Raw genomic sequence first — 23555 nt, forward strand, 5'->3', positions numbered from 1 at the left:
ACAGAGATGATGTGATTCCCTACAACATCTCTATCTCAACAGAGATGATGTGATTCCCTACAACATCTCTATCTCAACAGAGATGATGTGATTCCCTACAACATCTCTATCTCAACAGAGATGATGTGATTCCCTACAACATCTCTATCTCAACAGAGATGACAGGATTCCCTACAACATCTCTATCTCAACAGAGATGACAGGATTCCCTACAACATCTCTATCTCAACAGAGATGATGTGATTCCCTACAACATCTCTATCTCAACAGAGATGACAGGATTCCCTACAACATCTCTATCTCAACAGAGATGATGTGATTCCCTACAACATCTCTATCTCAACAGAGATGATGTGATTCCCTACAACATCTCTATCTCAACAGAGATGATGTGATTCCCTACAACATCTCTATCTCAACAGAGATGATGTGATTCCCTACAACATCTCTATCTCAACAGAGATGATGTGATTCCATACAACATCTCTATCTCAACAGAGATGACGTGATTCCCTACAACATCTCTATCTCAACAGAGATGATGTGATTCCCTACAACATCTCTATCTCAACAGAGATGATGTGATTCCCTACAACATCTCTATCTCAACAGAGATGATGTGATTCCCTACAACATCTCTATCTCAACAGAGATGATGTGATTCCCTACAACATCTCTATCTCAACAGAGATGATGTGATTCCCTACAACATCTCTATCTCAACAGAGATGATGTGATTCCCTACAACATCTCTATCTCAACGTTTAGCAACATTGTGCCCTTATGAAACTATCACAGAGGGTGTGGTTAGTAACCAGGGGGGTGTGGTCAGTAACCAGGGGGGTGTGGTCAGTAACCTTGATCGAAGGAGTCGTCGGAGGAGCTAAGCCCCGCCTCCTGCAGCAGGAGGGATAAGTGCTTCTGTTTCCTCTCCCGAGCCGCCTGATTGGACGAGGAGGGGGACGGTCTCTTCCTGGGCGGGGTTGTGTGGGGTCGCAACCCTGAGAAGGGTTGACAGCCCCCCCGGGGGACATCCTCTTCAGAGTCAGAGTCTGGTGCAGAGAACACAGAGTCAGGACACAACACATTACCATGTTAGTCATTTAACAGACGTTCTTATCCAGAGAGACTCAGTTACATTACCATGTTAGTCATTTAACAGACGTTCTTATCCAGAGAGACTCAGTTACATTAACATGTTAGTCATTTAACAGACGTTCTTATCCAGAGACTCAGTTACATTACCATGTTAGTCATTTAACAGACGTTCTTATCCAGAGACTCAGTTACATTAACATGTTAGTCATTTAACAGACGTTCTTATCCAGAGAGACTCAGTTACATTAACATGTTAGTCATTTAACAGACGTTCTTATCCAGAGAGACTCAGTTACATTAACATGTTAGTCATTTAACAGACGTTCTTATCCAGAGAGACTCAGTTACATTAACATGTTAGTCATTTAACAGACGTTCTTATCCAGAGAGACTTAGTATCTTCATCTTCATCCACATTACAGTAGTTAGTATATTCAGATAGCTAGGTGATGGCTAGGTGGACAACCACATATCACAGTAGTTAGTATATTCAGATAGCTAGGTGGACAACCACTTATCACAGTATATTCAGATAGCTAGGTGGACAACCACTTATCACAGTAGTTAGTATATTCAGATGGCTAGGTGATGGCTAGGTGATGGCCAGGTGATGGCTAGGTGATGGCTAGGTGGACAACCACTTATCACAGTAGTTAGTATATTCAGATGGCTAGGTGATGGCTAGGTGATGGCTAGGTGATGGCTAGGTGATGGCTAGGTGATGGCTAGGTGATGGCCAGGTGATGGCCAGGTGATGGCTAGGTGATGGCCAGGTGATGGCTAGGTGATGGCTAGGTGGACAACCACTTATCACAGTAGTTAGTATATTCAGATGGCTAGGTGATGGCTAGGTGATGGCTAGGTGATGGCTAGGTGATGGCTAGGTGGGACAACCACATATCACAGTCATAGTACAATAAGAACCCATTTCCTTAATAAAGTATAATATTGGCACGGACTCTACTGTCCTACACGACACGACCAACAGGATGTGGACACCTGCTGGTCCAACATCTCATTCAAAAATCATAGGCATTCATATGGAGTTGGTCCCCCATTTGCTGCTATAACAGCCTCCACTCTTCTGGGAAGCCATTAATATGGAGTTGGTCCCCCCTTTGCTGCTATAACAGCCTCCACTCTTCTGGGAAGGCATTCATATGGAGTTGGTCCCCCCTTTGCTGCTATAACAGCCTCCACTCTTCTGGGAAGGCATTAATATGGAGTTGGTCCCCCCTTTGCTGCTATAACAGCCTCCACTCTTCTGGGAAGGCATTCATATGGAGTTGGTCCCCCATTTGCTGCTATAACAGCCTCCACTCTTCTGGGAAGGCATTAATATGGAGTTGGTCCCCCCTTTGCTGCTATAACAGCCTCCACTCTTCTGGGAAGGCTTTCCACTAGATGTTGGAACACTGCTACAGAATATTGGAACATTGCTACGGAACATTGCTACGGAACATTGGAACATTGCTACGGAACATTGCTACGGAACATTGGAACATTGCTACGGAACATTGCTACGGAACATTGGAACATTGCTACGGAACATTGCTACGGAACATTGGAACATTGCCACGGAACATTGGAACATTGCTACGGAACATTGCTACGGAACATTGGAACATTGCTACGTTGGAACATTGCTACGTTGGAACATTGGAACATTGCTACGTTGGAACATTGCTACGGAACATTGGAACATTGCTACTGAACATTGCTACGTAACATTGGAACATTGCTACGGAACATTGGAACATTGCTACGGAACATTGCTACGGAACATTGGAACATTGCTACGGAACATTGGAACATTGCTACGTTGGAACATTGCTACAGAACATTGGAACATTGCTACGTTGGAACATTGCTACGGAACATTGGACATTGCTACGGAACATTGGACATTGCTACGGAACATTGGAACATTGCTACGGAACATTGGACACATTGCTACGGAACATTGGACACATTGCTACGGAACATTGGAACATTGCTACAGGGACGGGCGATTAGGCATGGCTCGAGTCGTCTTTTCAATTCATCACAAAGGTGTTCAATGGGGTTGAGGTCAGGGCTCTGTGCAGGCCAGTCAAGTTCTTCCACACCGATCGACAAACTATTTCTGAATGGACCTCACTTTGTGAGCGGGGGAATTGTCATGCTGAAACATGGAAGGGCCTTCCCCAAACTGTTGCCACAAAGTTGGAATCACAGAATCGTCTAGAATGTCATTGTATGCTGTAGCATTAAGATTTCCCTTCACAGGAACTAAGGGGCCCGAACCATGAAAAACAGACCATTATTCCTCCTCCACCAAACTTTACAGTTGGCACTATGCATTGGGGCAGGTAGCGTTCTCCTGGCATCTGCCAAAACCAGATTAGTCCGTCGGACTGTCAGATGGTGAAGCGTAATTCAACACTCCAGAGAACGTGTTTCCACTGCTCCAGAGTCCAATGGCAGCTTGGTTTACACCACTCCAGCTTGGTTTACACCACTCCAGCTTGGTTTACACCACTCCAGATTGGTTTACACCACTCCAGCCTGGTTTACACCACTCCAGCTTGGTTTACACCACTCCAGCTTGGTCTACACCACTCCAGCTTGGTCTACACCACTCCAGCTTGGTTTACACCACTCCAGCTTGGTCTACACCACTCCAGCTTGGTTTACACCACTCCAGCTTGGTCTACACCACTCCAGCTTGGTCTACACCACTCCAGCTTGGTCTACACCACTCCAGCTTGGTCTACACCACTCCAGCTTGGTCTACACCACTCCAGCTTGGTTTACACCACTCCAGCTTGGTCTACACCACTCCAGCTTGGTTTACACCACTCCAGCCTGGTTTACACCACTCCAGCTTGGTTTACACCACTCCAGCCTGGTTTACACCACTCCAGCTTGGTTTACACCACTCCAGCCTGGTTTACACCACTCCAGCTTGGTCTACACCACTCCAGCTTGGTTTACACCACTCCAGCTTGGTTTACACCACTCCAGCTTGGTCTACACCACTCCAGCTTGGAGCTTGGTCTACACCACTCCAGCTTGGTCTACACCACTCCAGCTTGGAGCTTGGTCTACACCACTCCAGCTTGGTCTACACCACTCCAGCTTGGTTTACACCACTCCAGCTTGGTTTACACCACTCCAGCCTGGTTTACACCACTCCAGCTTGGAGCTTGGTTTACACCACTCCAGCTTGGTCTACACCACTCCAACTTGGTTTACACCACTCCAACTTGGTCTACACCACTCCAACTTGGTTTACACCACTCCAGCTCAGCTTGGTTTACACCACTCCAGCCTGGTTTACACCACTCCAGCTTGGTCTACACCACTCCAACTTGGTCTACACCACTCCAACTTGGTTTACATCACTCCAGCTCAGCTTGGTTTACACCACTCCAGCCTGGTTTACACCACTCCAGCTTGGTTTACACCACTCCAGCCTGGTTTACACCACTCCAGCTTGGTCTACACCACTCCAGCACTCCAGCCTGGTTTACACCACTCCAGCCTGGTTTACACCACTCCAGCTTGGTTTACACCACTCCAGCCTGGTCTACACCACTCCAGCCTGGTCTACACCACTCCAGCTTGGTCTACACCACTCCAGCTTGGTCTACACCACTCCAGCTTGGTTTACACCACTCCAGCCTGGTTTACACCACTCCAGCTTGGTTTACACCACTCCAGCCTGGTCTACACCACTCCAGCTTGGTCTACACCACTCCAGCTTGGTCTACACCACTCCAGCTTGGAGCCTGGTTTACACCACTCCAGCTTGGTTTACACCACTCCAGCCTGGTTTACACCACTCCAGCTTGGTCTACACCACTCCAGCTTGGTCTACACCACTCCAGCTTGGTTTACACCACTCCAGCTTGGTTTACACCACTCCAGCCTGGTTTACACCACTCCAGCCTGGTTTACACCACTCCAGCTTGGAGCTTGGTTTACACCACTCCAGCCTGGTTTACACCACTCCAGCTTGGTTTACACCACTCCAGTCTGGTTTACACCACTCCAGCTTGGTTTACACCACTCCAGCTTTTGGTTTACACCACTCCAGCTTTTGGTTTACACCACTCCAGCTTTTGGTTTACACCACTCCAGCTCAGCTTGGTTTACACCACTCCAGCTCAGCTTGGTTTACACCACTCCAGCTCAGCTTGGTTTACACCACTCCAGCTCAGCTTGGTTTACACCACTCCAGCCCAGCTTGGTTTACACCACTCCAGCCCAGCTTGGTTTACACCACTCCAGCCCACGCTTGGTTTACACCACTCCAGCTTGGTTTACACCACTCCAGCTTGGTTTACACCACTCCAGCTTACACCACTCCAGCTTGGTTTACACCACTCCAGCTTACACCACTCCAGCTTGGTTTACACCACTCCAGCTTGGTTTACACCACTCCAGCCCACGCTTGGTTTACACCACTCCAGCCCACGCTTGGTTTACACCACTCCAGCTTGGTTTACACAACTCCAGCTTGGTTTACACCACTCCAGCTTACACCACTCCAGCTTGGTTTACACCACTCCAGTTTACACCACTCCAGCTTAGTTTACACCACTCCAGCCCACGCTTGGTCTACACCACTCCAGCTTGGTTTACACCACTCCAACTTGGTTTACACCACTCCAGCCCACGCTTGGTCTACACCACTCCAGCTTGGTTTACACCACTCCAGCTTGGTTTACACCACTCCAGCTTGGTTTATACCACTACAGCTTCAGCTTGGTTTACACCACTCCAGCCCACGCTTGGTTTACACCACTCCAGCTTGGTTTACACCACTCCAGCTTCAGCTTGGTTTACACCACTCCAGCTTGGTTTACACCACTCCAGCCCACGCTTGGTTTACACCACTCCAGCAGAGGCTTGGTTTACACCACTCCAGCTTGGTTTACACCACTCCAGCTTGGTCTACACCACTCCAGCTTGGTCTACACCACTCCAGCTTGGTTTACACCACTCCAGCTTGCAGCTTGGTTTACACCACTCCAGCTTGGTTTACACCACTCCAGCCTGGTTTACACCACTCCAGCTTGGTTTACACCACTCCAGCTTGGTTTACACCACTTGGTTTACACCACTCCAGCTTGGTTTACACCACTCCAGCTTGGTCTACACCACTCCAGCTTGGTCTACACCACTCCAGCCCACGCTTGGTTGACACCACTCCAACTTTGTTTGCACCACTCCAGCCGACGCTTGGCATTGCGCATGGTGATCTTATGCTTGTGTGCGGCTGCTCAGCCATGGAAACCCATTTCATGAAGCTTACAATAACACACACACCACCACAATAACACACACACACCACAATAACACACACACACACACCACAATAACACACACACACCACAATAACACACATATCCTCAGTCTGTACAGGGTTAGGACACACCGACACACACACAGTACTAACACACCACAATAACACACATATCCTCAGTCTGGGTTAGGACACACCGACACACACACAGTACTAACAAAGTGTAACTCACTGTAGTCGTAGCTGGAGCGTTGAGAGGAGGAGTGAGGAAGAGGAGGAGAAACAGTCTTCCTCTGACCTCTAACCTTCTGTTTCCCTCCAGACGAGGGGATCACCCCTCCATCCCTGGGGTCAGACACCGGCGGCTGCTACTGAGCACGGACAGGGAGAGAGCTCTGTCCAGGTCACAGGCTAGCTGCTCCTGGTCACACAGACCGACACGACGAGCCTTAAAGACCTGGTGGAGAGAACACACACCATTATACACACACACCATTACACACACCATTACATACACACACACATTATACAAACACACATTACACACACACACCACACACACCATTACACACACACACACTTTAAAAAAACACACACACCATTACACACACACACACCATCACAATTATAAAAACACACACACCATTACAACACACACACACCATTACAAAACACACACACACCATTACAACACACACACACCATTACAAAACACACACACACCATTACAACACACACACACCATTACAAAAACACACACCATGACAAAAACACACACACACCATGACAAACACACACACACACCATGACAAACACACACACACCGTGACAAAAACACACACACACCATGACAAAAACACACACACACCATGACAAAAACACACACACACACCATGACAAAAACACACACACATGACGAGCCTTAAAGACCTGGTGGAGAACACACACACACCATTACACACACACACACCATTACACACACACACACACACAGTACTACAGGGTTAGTGGACACACCTGATCCTGCAAACACACACACACCATTACAAAACCCACATCACATCATCCAAAACAACAGTGGACACATATCCTCCATCCCCCACCATTCAAAACCACACACACACCCTGACAACACACACACACACGTTAGGAACAACACCATTACAAAAACACTCATTCAGTTCAGTTTCAAAACTCAATGACAGCATTATAAACACACACACCATTACAAAAACACCACACACCAGTTCAAAACAGCATAACCACAAAATCAGCCTGGTCCTCATTCAAAACTCAATGACAGCTATAAACACACAGTATCAGCCTGGTCCTCATTCAGTCTCAATGACAGCTATAAACACAGTATCAGCCTGGTCCTCATTCAGTCTCAATGACAGCTATAAACACAGTATCAGCCTGATCACACCTCATTCAGTCTCAATGACAGCTATAAACACACAGTATCAGCCTGGTCCACATTCAGTCTCAATGACAGCACAGCTACAACCACAGTATCAGCCTGGTCCTCATCCAGTCTCAATGACAGCTATAACACACAGTATCAGCCACCATTCAGTCACACATGACAGCTATAACACACACAGCCTGGTCCTCACCAGTCTCAATGACAGCTATAACCACATTACACACACATATCAGCCTGGTCCTCATTCAGTCTCAATGACAGCTAGAAACACACATCAGCCTGGTCCTCATTCAGTCTCAATGACACTATAACACCAGTACAACACTGGTCCTCATTCAGTCTCACATGACAGCTATAACCACACACATCACATTCACTCAATGACAGCTATAACCACAGTATCAGCCTAAAAACTCATTCAGTCTCAATGACAGCTATAACCACAGTATCAGCCTGGTCCTCATTCAGTCTCAATCACAGCTATAACACAGTATTAGCCTGGTCCTCACAGTCTCCATGACAGCTATAACCACACAGTACAGCCTGTCCTCATTCAGTCTCAATGACAGCTATAAACACAGTATCAGCCTGGTCCTCATTCAGTCTCAATGACAGCTATAACCACACAGTATCAGCCTGGTCCTCATTCAGTCTCAATGACAGCTATAACCACACAGTATCAGCCTGGTCCTCATCCAGTCTCAATGACAGTTATAAACACAGTATCAGCCTGGTCCTCATTCAGTCTCAATGACAGCTATAACCACAGTATCAGCCTGGTCCTCATTCAGTCTCAATGACAGCTATAAACACACAGTATCAGCCTGGTCCTCATTCAGTCTCAATGACAGCTATAACCACAGTATCAGCCTGGTCCTCATCCAGTCTCAATGACAGCTATAACCACAGTATCAGCCTGGTCCTCATTCAGTCTCAATGACAGCTATAACCACAGTATCAGCCTGGTCCTCATTCAGTCTCAATGACAGCTATAACCACAGTATCAGCCTGGTCCTCATTCAGTCTCAATGACAGCTAGAAACACAGTATCAGCCTGGTCCTCATTCAGTCTCAATGACAGCTATAACCACAGTATCAGCCTGGTCCTCATTCAGTCTCAATGACAGCTATAACCACACAGTATCAGCCTGGTCCCTCATTCAGTCTCAATGACAGCTATAACCACAGTATCAGCCTGGTCCTCATTCAGTCTCAATGACAGCTATAACCACAGTATCAGCCTGGTCCTCATTCAGTCTCAATGACAGCTATAACCACACAGTATTAGCCTGGTCCTCATTCAGTCTCAATGACAGCTATAACCACACAGTATCAGCCTGGTCCTCATTCAGTCTCAATGACAGCTATAAACACAGTATCAGCCTGGTCCTCATTCAGTCTCAATGACAGCTATAACCACAGTATCAGCCTGGTCCTCATTCAGTCTCAATGACAGCTATAACCACAGTATCAGCCTGGTCCTCATTCAGTCTCAATGACAGCTATAAACACACAGTATCAGCCTGGTCCTCATTCAGTCTCAATGACAGCTATAACCACAGTATCAGCCTGGTCCTCATTCAGTCTCAATGACAGCTATAACCACAGTATCAGCCTGGTCCTCATTCAGTCTCAATGACAGCTATAAACACAGTATCAGCCTGGTCCTCATTCAGTCTCAATGACAGCTATAACCACAGTATCAGCCTGGTCCTCATTCAGTCTCAATGACAGCTATAACCACACAGTATCAGCCTGGTCCTCATTCAGTCTCAATGACAGCTATAAACACAGTATCAGCCTGGTCCTCATTCAGTCTCAATGACAGCTATAAACACAGTATCAGCCTGGTCCTCATTCAGTCTCAATGACAGCTATAAACACAGTATCAGCCTGGTCCTCATTCAGTCTCAATGACAGCTATAAACACAGTATCAGCCTGGTCCTCATTCAGTCTCAATGACAGCTATAACCACACAGTATCAGCCTGGTCCTCATTCAGTCTCAATGACAGCTATAACCACAGTATCAGCCTGGTCCTCATTCAGTCTCAATGACAGCTATAAACACAGTATCAGCCTGGTCCTCATTCAGTCTCAATGACAGCTATAAACACAGTATCAGCCTGGTCCTCATTCAGTCTCAATGACAGCTATAACACACAGTATCAGCCTGGTCCTCATTCAGTCTCAATGACAGCTATAACCACAGTATCAGCCTGGTCCTCATTCAGTCTCAATGACAGCTATAACCACAGTATCAGCCTGGTCCTCATTCAGTCTCAATGACAGCTATAACCACACAGTATCAGCCTGGTCCTCATTCAGTCTCAATGACAGCTATAACCACACAGTATCAGCCTGGTCCTCATTCAGTCTCAATGACAGCTATAAACACAGTATCAGCCTGGTCCTCATTCAGTCTCAATGACAGCTAGAAACACAGTATCAGCCTGGTCCTCATTCAGTCTCAATGACAGCTAGAAACACAGTATCAGCCTGGTCCTCATTCAGTCTCAATGACAGCTATAAACACAGTATCAGCCTGGTCCTCATTCAGTCTCAATGACAGCTATAACACAGTATCAGCCTGGTCCTCATTCAGTCTCAATGACAGCTATAACCACATCACATTCAGTCTCAATGACAGCATAAACACACATCAGCCTGGTCCTCATTCAGTCTCAATGACAATAACCACAGTATCAGCCTGGTCCTCATTCAGTCTCAATGACACTATAACCACAGTATCAAGCCTGGTCCTCATTCAGTCTCAATGACAGCTATAACCACACACAGCCTGTCCCCTCAAAATGACAGCTATAAACACAGTATCATTCCTCATTGAAGTCTCACAACATAACCATTATCAAGCCTGGTCCTCATTCAGTCTGTCAATGACACCTATTACCAAATCAGCCTCTGTCCTCATTCATCTCAAACAGCATAAACACACATCAGTCTTCTGTCTAGGTCAGTCTGTCAATGACAGCATTACAAATCAGCCTGGTCCTCATCCAGTTCTCAATGACAGCTATAACCACAGTCTGTCAGCCTGGTCTGTCATGTCAGTCTGTCTGACAGCTTACTCACACATCAGCCTGGCCTCATTCAGTCTTGACAGCTATAACACAGTATCTGCCTGGTCCTCATTCAGTCTCAATGACAGCTAGAAACACAGTATCAGCCTGGTCCTCTAGTTGTGTTGTGTATTCAGTCTCAATGACAGCTATAACCACAGTGTCACCTGGTCCTCATTCAGTCTCAGAGACAGTAACCACACAGTATCAGTGTGGTCCCTCTTCTGTCTCAATGACTGCTATAACCACAGTATCAGCCTGGTCCTCTAGTTGTCCTCCAGCTATCTGTCAGTATCAGCCTGGTCTCATTCTCATCATCACACAGTATTAGCTCTGGAACAGTGGAACAGCTATCTTCCTATCTCCTGGTCCCCCACCTCAGAGACAGCTATAAGCACAGTGTCAGCCTGTCTGTCCTCTGTCAGTCTGTCTGACACACACAGTCTATCACACTCACACGTTCAATGAAAACACCGTTCTGTCTGTCTGTCAGTCTCAATGTCAGCTATACTCACTGGGTATCAGCCTGGTCCTCATTCAGTCTCAATTCAGCTATAACCACTGTATCAGCCTGGTCATTCAGTCTCAATGACAGCTATAACCACAGTATCAGCCTGGTCCTCATTCAGTCTCAATGACAGCTATAAACACACAGTATCAGCCTGGTCCTCATTCAGTCTCAATGACAGCTATAACCACAGTATCAGCCTGGTCCTCATTCAGTCTCAATGACAGCTATAACCACAGTATCAGCCTGGTCCTCATTCAGTCTCAATGACAGCTATAACCACAGTATCAGCCTGGTCCTCATTCAGTCTCAATGACAGCTATAACCACACAGTATCAGCCTGGTCCTCATTCAGTCTCAATGACAGCTATAAACACACAGTATCAGCCTGGTCCTCATTCAGTCTCAATGACAGCTATAACCACAGTATCAGCCTGGTCCTCATTCAGTCTCAATGACAGCTATAAACACAGTATCAGCCTGGTCCTCATTCAGTCTCAATGACAGCTATAACCACAGTATCAAGCCTGGTCCTCATTCAGTCTCAATGACAGCTATAAACACAGTATCAGCCTGGTCCCTCATTCAGTCTCAATGACAGCTATAAACACAGTATCAGCCTGGTCCTCATTCAGTCTCAATGACAGCTATAACCACAGTATCAGCCTGGTCCTCATCCAGTCTCAATGACAGCTATAACCACAGTATCAGCCTGGTCCTCATTCAGTCTCAATGACAGCTATAAACACAGTATCAGCCTGGTCCTCATTCAGTCTCAATGACAGCTATAACCACAGTATCAGCCTGGTCCTCATTCAGTCTCAATGACAGCTATAAACACAGTATCAGCCTGTCCCTCATTCAGTCTCAATGACAGCTATAACCACAGTATCAGCCTGGTCCTCATTCAGTCTCAATGACAGCTATAAACACAGTATCAGCCTGGTCCTCATTCAGTCTCAATGACAGCTAGAACCACACAGTATCAGCCTGGTCCTCATTCAGTCTCAATGACAGCTATAACCACACAGTATTAGCCTGGTCCTCATTCAGTCTCAATGACAGCTATAAACACACAGTATCAGCCTGGTCCTCATTCAGTCTCAATGACAGCTATAACCACACAGTATCAGCCTGGTCCTCATTCAGTCTCAATGACAGCTATAACCACACAGTATCAGCCTGGTCCTCATTCAGTCTCAATGACAGCTATAAACACAGTATCAGCCTGGTCCTCATTCAGTCTCAATGACAGCTATAACACACAGTATCAGCCTGGTCCTCATTCAGTCTCAATGACAGCTATAACCACAGTATCAGCCTGGTCCTCATTCAGTCTCAATGACAGCTAGAAACACAGTATCAGCCTGGTCCTCATTCAGTCTCAATGACAGCTATAACCACACAGTATCAGCCTGGTCCTCATTCAGTCTCAATGACAGCTATAAACACAGTATCAGCCTGTCCCTCATTCAGTCTCAATGACAGCTATAACCACAGTATCAGCCTGGTCCTCATTCAGTCTCAATGACAGCTATAAACACAGTATCAGCCTGGTCCTCATTCAGTCTCAATGACAGCTATAACCACACAGTATCAGCCTGTCCCTCATTCAGTCTCAATGACAGCTATAAACACAGTATCAGCCTGGTCCTCATTCAGTCTCAATGACAGCTATAACCACAGTATCAGCCTGGTCCTCATTCAGTCTCAATGACAGCTATAAACACAGTATCAGCCTGGTCCTCATTCAGTCTCAATGACAGCTATAACCACACAGTATCAGCCTGGTCCTCATTCAGTCTCAATGACAGCTATAACCACAGTATCAGCCTGGTCCTCATTCAGTCTCAATGACAGCTATAACCACAGTATCAGCCTGGTCCTCATTCAGTCTCAATGACAGCTATAACCACAGTATCAGCCTGGTCCTCATTCAGTCTCAATGACAGCTATAACCACAGTATCAAGCCTGGTCCTCATTCAGTCTCAATGACAGCTATAACCACACAGTATCAGCCTGTCCTGTATTATGTGTAGACCAGTGACACAACATTTCAACTTTAATTAATGTTAAATTAAATTAAAAACATAATTTCCACTTTGACATGAAAAGGGTATTATGTGTGTAGTTCCATGTTAAATTCATAACGGCAGTCGTTCCACTTACTTCCCTGTCCGGGACTCCATCTTGCCAGGGGGCGTCGCTACACGTTTCCTCTTCCTAGGTCGGCCCCGCCCACGTCTGGTTAGACTCCGCCTCTCCTCCTCCTGCTGCTGAACCTCTCTGAACAGAAAGAGAACAGTGATTAGAGAGGACCTGCCAGTCTGTCTGTCTGTCTGTCTGTCTGTCTGTCTTACTCACTGGGTGTCAGAGCGTCTCTGCAGCTTGTCTAGTTGTGTTGTGTTGTGTCTGTCTGTCTGTCTGTCTGTCTGTCTGTCTGTCTGTCTGTCTGTCTTACTCACTGGGTGTCAGAGCGTCTCTGCAGCTTGTCTAGTTGTGTAGTGTCTGTCTGTCTGTCTGTCTGTCTGTGTTACTCACTGGGTGTCAGAGCGTCTCTGCAGCTTGTCTAGTTGTGTTGTGTTGTGTCTGTCTGTCTGTCTGTCTGTCTGTCTGTCTGTCTGTCTGTCTTACTCACTGGGTGTCAGAGCGCCTCTGCAGCTTGTCTAGTTGTGTAGTGTCTGTCTGTCTGTCTGTCTGTCTGTCTTACTCACTGGGTGTGTCTGTCTAGTTGTGTTGTGTGTCTGTCTGTCTGTTTTCTGTCTTACTCACTGGGTGTCAGAGCGTCTCTCAGCTTGTCTAGTTGTGTTGTGTAGTGTCTGTCTCATCTGTCTGTCTGTCTTACTCTGTGGGTGTCAGAGCGTCCTCTGCAGCTACAGTCTAGTGTGTTGTGTAGTGTCTGTCTGTCTGTCTGTCTGTCTGTCTCTGTCTGTCTGTCTGTCTTACTCACTGTGTGTCAGTCCGTCTCTGCAGCTTGTCTCATCCCCCCAGGTCTACAGTGTGGTACCTCCTGTCTGTCTGTCTGTCTGTCTTACTCACTGAGTCCTCATCCTGTTGTCTCTCCCCCAGGTCTACAGTTGTGTTGTGTAGTGTCTGTCTGTCTGTCTGTCTGTCTGTCTTACTCACTGGGTGTCAGAGCGCCTCTGCAGCTTGTCTAGTTGTGTTGTGTTGTGTAGTCTGTCTGTCTGTGGGTCTGTCTGTCTTCCTCCTGGGGTCTGTCTGTCTGTCTAGTTGTGTAGTGTCTGTCTGTCTGTCTGTCTGTCTGTCTGTCTTACTCACTGGGTGTCAGAGCGTCTCTGCAGCTTGTCTAGTTGTGTTGTGTTGTGTCTGTCTGTCTGTCTGTCTGTCTGTCTGTCTTACTCACTGGGTGTCAGAGCGCCTCTGCAGCTTGTCTAGTTGTGTTGTGTTGTGTCTGTCTGTCTGTCTGTCTGTCTGTCTGTCTGTCTTACTCACTGGGTGTCAGAGCGTCTCTGCAGCTTGTCTAGTTGTGTTGTGTAGTGTCTGTCTGTCTGTCTGTCTTACTCACTGGGTGTCAGAGCGTCTCTGCAGCTTGTCTAGTTGTGTAGTGTCTGTCTGTCTGTCTGTCTGTCTGTCTGTGTTACTCACTGGGTGTCAGAGCGTCTCTGCAGCTTGTCTAGTTGTGTTGTGTTGTGTCTGTCTGTCTGTCTGTCTGTCTGTCTGTCTGTCTGTCTGTCTGTCTGTCTGTCTGTCTTACTCACTGGGTGTCAGAGCGCCTCTGCAGCTTGTCTAGTTGTGTAGTGTCTGTCTGTCTGTCTGTCTGTCTGTCTGTCTTACTCACTGGGTGTCAGAGCGTCTCTGCAGCTTGTCTAGTTGTGTTGTGTAGTGTCTGTCTGTCTGTTTGTCTGTCTTACTCACTGGGTGTCAGAGCGTCTCTGCAGCTTGTCTAGTTGTGTTGTGTAGTGTCTGTCTGTCTGTCTGTCTGTCTTACTCACTGGGTGTCAGAGCGTCTCTGCAGCTTGTCTAGTTGTGTTGTGTAGTGTCTGTCTGTCTGTCTGTCTGTCTGTCTGTCTGTCTGTCTTACTCACTGAGTGTCAGAGCGTCTCTGCAGCTTGTCTAGTTGTGTTGTGTAGTGTCTGTCTGTCTGTCTGTCTGTCTTACTCCTGAGTCCAGTTGTCTCTGCTGTGTCTAGTTGTCTGTCTGTCTGTCTGTCTGTCTGTCTGTCTTACTCACTGGGTGTCAGAGCGCCTCTGCAGCTTGTCTAGTTGTGTTGTGTAGTGTCTGTCTGTCTGTCTGTCTGTCTGTCTGTCTTACTCACTGGGTGTCAGAGCGCCTCTGCAGCTTGTCTAGTTGTGTTGTGTTGTGTCTGTCTGTCTGTCTGTCTGTCTGTCTGTCTGTCTTACTCACTGGGTGTCAGAGCGCCTCTGCAGCTTGTCTAGTTGTGTTGTGTTGTGTCTGTCTGTCTGTCTGTCTGTCTGTCTGTCTGTCTGTCTTACTCACTGGGTGTCAGAGCGCCTCTGCAGCTTGTCTAGTTGTGTTGTGTAGTGTCTGTCTGTCTGTCTGTCTGTCTTACTCACTGGGTGTCAGAGCGCCTCTGCAGCCGGTCCAGTTGTCTCTGTCTGTCTGTCTGTCTTACTCACTGGGTGTCAGAGCGTCTCTGCAGCCGGTCCAGTTGTCTCTGTCTGTCTTACTCACTGGGTGTCAGAGCGTCTCTGCAGCTTGTCTAGTTGTGTTGTGTAGTGTCTGTCTGTCTGTCTGTCTGTCTGTCTGTCTGTCTTACTCACTGGGTGTCAGAGCGCCTCTGCAGCTTGTCTAGTTGTGTTGTGTAGTGTCTGAGTCTGTCTGTCTGTCTTACTCACTGAGTGTCAGAGCACTCTGCAGCTTGTCTAAGAGCTGTCTGTCTGTCTGGACACTTACTCACTGGGTGTCACAGCACTGCAGCTTGTCTAGAGTGTCTGTCTGTCTGTCTGTCTGTCTGTCTGTCTGTCTGTCTGTCTGTCTGTCTGTCTTACTCACTGGGTGTCAGAGCGCCTCTGCAGCTTGTCTAGTTGTGTTGTGTAGTGTCTGTCTGTCTGTCTGTCTGTCTTACTCACTGGGTGTCAGAGCGCCTCTGCAGCCGGTCCAGTTGTCTCTGTCTGTCTGTCTGTCTTACTCACTGGGTGTCAGAGCGCCTCTGCAGCTTGTCTAGTTGTGTAGTGTCTGTCTGTCTGTCTGTCTGTCTGTCTGTCTGTCTGTCTGTCTGTCTGTCTGTCTTACTCACTGGGTGTCAGAGCGCCTCTGCAGCTTGTCTAGTTGTGTTGTGTAGTGTCTGTCTGTCTGTCTGTCTGTCTTACTCACTGGGTGTCAGAGCGTCGCTGCAGCCGGTCCAGTTGTCTCTGTCTGTCTTACTCACTGGGTGTCAGAGCGTCTCTGCAGCTTGTCTAGTTGTGTTGTGTAGTGTCTGTCTGTCTGTCTGTCTTACTCACTGGGTGTCAGAAGCACACTCACAGCTTGTCTAGTTGTGTTGTGTAGTGTCTGTCTGTCTGTCTGTCTGTCTTACTCACTGGGTGTCAGAGCGCCTCTGCAGCTTGTCTAGTTGTGTTGTGTAGTGTCTGTCTGTCTACTGTCTGTCTGTCTGTCTGTCTGTCTTACTCACACGTCTCACACGGTCCAGTTGTCTCTGTCTGTCTTACTCACTGGGTGTCAGAACGTCTCTGCAGCCGGTCCAGTTGTCTCTGTCTGTCTTACTCACTGGGTGTCAGAGCGTCTCTGCACACAGTTGTCTCTGTTTGTCCTTGTACTGCCTCTGTAGCTCCGCTAATCTCATCCGATGCTGAGACTCCCCTCCATCACACACCTCCACACACAGCTTACTGAAGAGCTGCTGGACACACACACACACACAGCTTACTGAAGAGCTGCTGGACACACACACCTCCACACACAGCGTACTGAAGAGCTGCTGGACACACACACACACACAGCGTACTGAAGAGCTGCTGGACACACACACACACACAGCGTACTGAAGAGCTGCTGGACACACACACACACACACAGCTTACTGAAGAGCTGCTGGACACACACACACAGCTTACTGAAGAGCTGCTGGACACACACACACAGCTTACTGAAGAGCTGCTGGACACACACACACACACAGCTTACTGAAGAGCTGCTGGACACACACACCTCCACACACAGCGTACTGAAGAGCTGCTGGACACACACACACACAGCGTACTGAAGAGCTGCTGGACACACACACACACACAGCGTACTGAAGAGCTGCTGGACACACACACACACACACACACACACAGCTTACTGAAGAGCTGCTGGACACACACACACAGCTTACTGAAGAGCTGCTGGACACACACACACACACACACACACACAGCTTACTGAAGAGCTGCTGGACACACACACACAGCGTACTGAAGAGCTGCTGGACACACACACCTCCACACACAGCGTACTGAAGAGCTGCTGGACACACACACACACACAGCGTACTGAAGAGCTGCTGGACACACACACACACACAGCTTACTGAAGAGCTGCTGGACACACACACACACACAGCTTACTGAAGAGCTGCTGGACACACACACCTCCACACACAGCGTACTGAAGAGCTGCTGGACACACACACACACACACAGCGTACTGAAGAGCTGCTGGACACACACACACACACAGCGTACTGAAGAGCTGCTGGACACACACACACACACAGCTTACTGAAGAGCTGCTGGACACACACACACACAGCTTACTGAAGAGCTGCTGGACACACACACACACAGCTTACTGAAGAGCTGCTGGACACACACACACACAGCTTACTGAAGAGCTGCTGGAAACACACACACACACACACAGCTTACTGAAGAGCTGCTGGACACACACACACACACAGCTTACTGAAGAGCTGCTGGACACACACACACAGTGTGTTATCTCCTGAGGGTCTGTCCTCATCCCCCCAGGTCTACAGTCTGGTACCTCTGTGGGTCTGTCCTCATCCACCTGTGGGTCTGTCCTCATCCCCCCAGGTCTACAGTGTGGTACCTCCTGTGGGTCTGTCCTCATCCCCCCAGGTCTACAGTGTGGTACCTCCTGTGGGTCTGTCCTCATCCCCCCAGGTCTACAGTGTGGTACCTCCTGTGGGTCTGTCCTCATCCCCCAGGTCTACAGTCTGGTACCTCCTGTGGGTCTGTCCTCCTCCCCCCAGGTCTAAAGTGTGGTACCTCCTGTGGGTCTGTCCTCATCCCCCCAGGTCTACAGTCTGGTACCTCCTGTGGGTCTGTCCTCATCCCCCCAGGTCTACAGTCTGGTACCTCCTGTGGGTCTGTCCTCCTCCCCCCAGGTCTACAGTGTGGTACCTCCTGTGGGTCTGTCCTCATCCCCCCAGGTCTACAGTGTGGTATCTCCTGTGGGTCTGTCCTCATCCCCCCAAGGTCTACAGTCTGGTACCTCCTGTGGGTCTGTCCTCATCCCCCCAGGTCTACAGTCTGGTACCTCCTGTGGGTCTGTCCTCCTTCCCCCAGGTCTAAAGTGTGGTACCTCCTGTGGGTCTGTCCTCATCCCCCCAGGTCTACAGTCTGGTACCTCCTGTGGGTCTGTCCTCCTCCCCCCAGGTCTACAGTGTGGTACCTCTGTGGGTCTGTCCTCATCCACCTGTGGGTCTGTCCTCATCCCCCCAGGTCTACAGTGTGGTACCTCCTGTGGGTCTGTCCTCATCCCCCCAGGTCTACAGTGTGGTACCTCCTGTGGGTCTGTCCTCATCCCCCCAGGTCTACAGTCTGGTACCTCCTGTGGGTCTGTCCTGTCCCCCCCAGGTCTAAAGTGGTACCTCCTGTGGGTCTGTCCTCATCCCCCAGGTCTACAGTCTGGTACCTCCTGTGGGTCTGTCCTCATCCCCCAGGTCTACAGTCTGGTACCTCCTGTGGGTCTGTCCTCCTCCCCCCAGGTCTACAGTGTGGTACCTCCTGTGGGTCTGTCCTCATCCCCCCAGGTCTACAGTGTGGTACCTCCTGTGGGTCTGTCCTCATCCCCCCAGGTCTACAGTCTGGTACCTCCTGTGGTCTGTCCTCATCCCCCAGGTCTACAGTCTGGTACCTCCTGTGGGTCTGTCCTCATCCCCCCAGGTCTACAGTCTGGTACCTCTGTGGGTCTGTCCTCATCCCCCCCAGGTCTACAGTCTGGTACCTCCTGTGGGTCTGTCCTCATCCTCCTGTGGGTCTGTCCTCATCCCCCCAGGTCTACAGTCTGGTACCTCCTGTGGGTCTGTCCTCATCCCCCTGTGAGTCTGTCCTCATCCCCCCCAGGTCTACAGTGTGGTACCTCCTGTGGGTCTGTCCTCATCCCCCCAGGTCTACAGTGTGGTACCTCCTGTGGGTCTGTCCTCATCCTCCCAGGTCTACAGTGTGGTACCTCCTGTGGGTCTGTCCTCATCCTCCCAGGTCTACAGTGTGGTACCTCCTGTGGGCCTGTCCTCATCCCCCTGTGGGTCTGTCCTCATCCCCCAGGTCCAGTCTGGTCCTCTGTGGGTCTGTCCTCATCCCCCCAGGTCTACAGTCTGGTACCTCCTGTGGGTCTGTCCTCATCCTCCTGTGGGTCTGTCCTCGCCCCCCCAGGTCTACAGTCTGGTACCTCCTGTGAGTCTGTCCTCATCCCCCCAGGTCTACAGTCTGGTACCTCCTGTGGGTCTGTCCTCATCCCCCCAGGTCTACAGTCTGGTACCTCCTGTGGGTCTGTCCTCATCCCCCCAGGTCTACAGTCTGGTACCTCCTGTGGGTCTGTCCTCATCCCCCCAGGTCTACAGTGTGGTACCTCCTGTGGGTCTGTCCTCATCCCCCCAGGTCTACAGTGTGGTACCTCCTGTGGGTCTGTCCTCATCCTCCAGCTGTAGGTCTTGCTGGGGTGTAGTTGTCTGGGGAGGTTGATGTGAGACTGGCTCTCAATGGCCTCCAGCAACACCTTTCTACCTGCCTCTAACAGGCTGTCAAGACCACACAACACCTCACCTACACACACACACACACACAAACAGACACACACACACACACAGAGAGAAACAGACAAACACACAGAGAGAGAAACAGACACAGCATTAGATTCAGTGTAGGAACTTTTTGAATTAGTCACATTCAAACCGTTCTCCCCCTCTTCTCCTTCCACCTCCCTCCACCCTCCTCCTCCCCTCTCCTCTTGCCCCTCCATTTCCCCCTCTCCCATCCCATCTCCTCCTCCCCCCTCCTCCTCCTTCTCCCCCCTCCTCCTCCTCCCTCCCTCCTCCTCACCCTGCTCCAGCTGTATCCTATCCATCTCTAGTGAGGCCATGTCGCTGAGTAGAGTCATCCCCTCCAGAGCCCAGACCTCCAGACACCCAGGACTGGCCACGTCTCTCCCCAGCGAGGAGGCCTCTGTCTGGGGCAGGGTGGGTAGGGCAGGGGGGCAGCCTGGGGCATCTGACTGGCAGCCAACAGCGTCATCAGACCAGCCATGGAGTCATCAGGGACGATGTTTAGAGGAGGGAGAGGGTGTCAGCACCAGGGTAGAGGAGATGGAGAGGAGGATCAGGGAGGGAGAGGGAGGGCAGGAGAGAGAGGAGATGGAGAGGGAGGAGGGGAGGGAGAGGGAGGGCAGGGAGAGAGGGGGAGGAGAGGATGCGTGTGTGTCGGGGCTGGGTCTAAAGACCGGTCGCTCGGAGCTTGCCGTGATGCATGATGGGTAATGGGTGGGACTAGACTTCTCTGTGACCTCTGGTTTAGTCTCCACCTTCGGGACGGACGGTGGAAGCTGATAGGCTCCTCGGCAGCCGTGGTTCAACACCTCCATCTTGACTGCTCCTGCCTCCTCCTCTTCCTCCTCGGTCTGTTGTTCTTGTGGCTGTGTGGGGGGGAGGACAGGGCTGGGGGCCTGTGGGGAGGCTGGTGTGTTTATGTGGCTGTGTGGGGGAGGACAGGGCTGGGGGCCTGTGGGGAGGCTGGTGTGTTTATGTGGCTGTGTGGGCGGAGGACAGGGCTGGGGGCCTGTGGTGAGGCTGGTGTATTTATGTGGGTGTGTAGAGAAGGACAGGGCTGGGGGCTGGGATGTGTGTGTAAGGCTGGGATCAGGTGTGTGTAAGTCAGGTGTGTGTGTGTGGGTGAGATGTGTGTGTTTGAGGCTTGACTCTCCGTCTCTCTCTATTTGGCTGAGGTTGGAGGGCTGGAGGTCCGGAGCTGAGGGTCCAGGGCAGCAGGACTCATGACCAGCTGGGGTGGCTCCTGGTCGGGGTCATGCTTCAGCGTGGTCCCCTGGTCTGGCCGGAGTTCAGGCCCCGAGGCTTCACGTCTGGAGCTGTGGCCCGGAGGAGTGGCGGCAGGGAGGAGACCGAGGGTGTTTGTTACCCCTGCTGGATGGGGAGGGGGGGGGGGAATAGGGGCGCTGAACGGCGGGGTGATGGACTGGTAACGGTAACCAGGGGTGATATCTGTCCACACACAAACACAGGGACAGGTAAATAACACACATGATCCCTCTCATCTAGCAGTGGTGTATCTACACAGACTGGAATAGAATTCAACAGAACAACTATAGAATAAGAGAATAGAATTCAACAGAACAACTATAGAATAAGAGAATAAGATTCAACAGAACAACTTCAACAGAACAACTATAGAATAAGAGAATAGAATTCAACAGAACAACTATAGAATAAGAGAATAGAATTCAACAGAACAACTATAGAATAAGAGAATAGAATTCAACAGAACAACTATAGAATAAGAGAATAGAATTCAACAGAACAATAGAATCACAATAGTAGAATAGAATACAACAGAATAGAATATTATACAACAATAGAATATCATAATATAATGTAACAGAATAAAATATAATACAATAGAATAACAGAATAGAATGTAAAAATAGAATTTATAGAATACAACAATAGAATACAACAATAGAATGCAACAGAATAGAATGTAACAGAATAGAATGTAACAGAATAGAATGTAAAAATAGAATTTATAGAATACAACAATAGAATGCAACAGAATAGAATGCAACAGAATAGAATGCAACAGAATAGAATGTAACAGAATAGAATGTAAAAATATAATTTAACAATAGAATACAACAATAGAACACAACAATACAATGTAACAGAATACAATGTAACAGAATAGAATGTAACAGAATACAATGTAACAGAATAGAATGTAACAGAATACAATGTAACAGAATACAATGTAACAGAATAGAATGTAACAGAATACAATGTAACAGAATACAATGTAACAGAATAGAATGTAACAGAATACAATGTAACAGAATAGAATGTAACAGAATAGAATGTAACAGAATAGAATGTAACAGAAAAGAATGTAAAAATATAATTTAACAATAGAATACAACAATAGAATACAACAATATAAAACAATAGAATAGAACAATAGAATACAACAATAGAATACAACAATAAAATACAACAATAGAATACAACAATAGAATACAACAATAGAATACAACAATAGAATACAACAATAGAATACAACAATATAATGTAACAGAATAGAATATAACAATACAATGTAACAGAATAGAATATAACAATACAATGTAACAGAATAGAACATAACAATAGAATGTAACAGAATAGAATATAACAATACAATAGAATACAACAATAGAATGTAACAGAATACAATAGAATACAACAATAGAATGTAACAGAATAGCATTCTATTATAACAGAATATAATATAATACAATAGAATACAACAATAGAATGTAACAGAATAGAATACAACAATAGAATGTAACAGAATAGCATTCTATTACAACAGAATATAACAGAATATAATAGAATACAACAATAGAATGTAACAGAATAGCATTCTATTATAACAGAATATAACAGAATATAATAGAATACAACAATAGAATGTAACAGAATAGCATTCTATTATAACAGAATATAATATAATACAATAGAATACAACAATAGAATGTAACAGAATAGAATACAACAATAGAATGTAACAGAATAGCATTCTATTACAACAGAATATAATATAATACAATAGAATACAACAATAGAATGTAACAGAATAGAATACAACAATAGAATGTAACAGAATAGAATACAACAATAGAATGTAACAGAATAGAATACAACAATAGAATGTAACAGAATAGAATACAACAATAGAATAC

The 23555-nt window shown here is 47.8% G+C and overlaps 1 protein-coding gene and 1 long non-coding RNA gene across 2 annotated transcripts in view; one reads left to right on the forward strand and one right to left on the reverse strand.

The window, feature by feature from the left end:
* LOC135564837 (uncharacterized) overlaps nt 1-23555 on the forward strand; it is a 349184-nt gene that overhangs the window by 243239 nt on the left and 82390 nt on the right. The gene's annotated exons all lie outside the window — the stretch shown is intronic.
* Nucleotides 1-23555, reverse strand: part of LOC135564974 (trinucleotide repeat-containing gene 18 protein-like) — a 138120-nt gene that overhangs the window by 64595 nt on the left and 49970 nt on the right. Inside the window, 10 exon segments of the mRNA XM_065011048.1 lie at nt 858-1052; nt 6624-6736; nt 13575-13691; nt 16004-16045; nt 17120-17199; nt 17960-17986; nt 20229-20377; nt 20719-20878; nt 21069-21242; nt 21605-21825. Coding sequence (XP_064867120.1) covers nt 858-1052; nt 6624-6736; nt 13575-13691; nt 16004-16045; nt 17120-17199; nt 17960-17986; nt 20229-20377; nt 20719-20878; nt 21069-21242; nt 21605-21825 — 1278 coding nt within the window.

This window comes from Oncorhynchus nerka, linkage group LG26 (genome assembly GCF_034236695.1).
Source record: "Oncorhynchus nerka isolate Pitt River linkage group LG26, Oner_Uvic_2.0, whole genome shotgun sequence".
NCBI lineage: Eukaryota > Metazoa > Chordata > Actinopteri > Salmoniformes > Salmonidae > Oncorhynchus > Oncorhynchus nerka.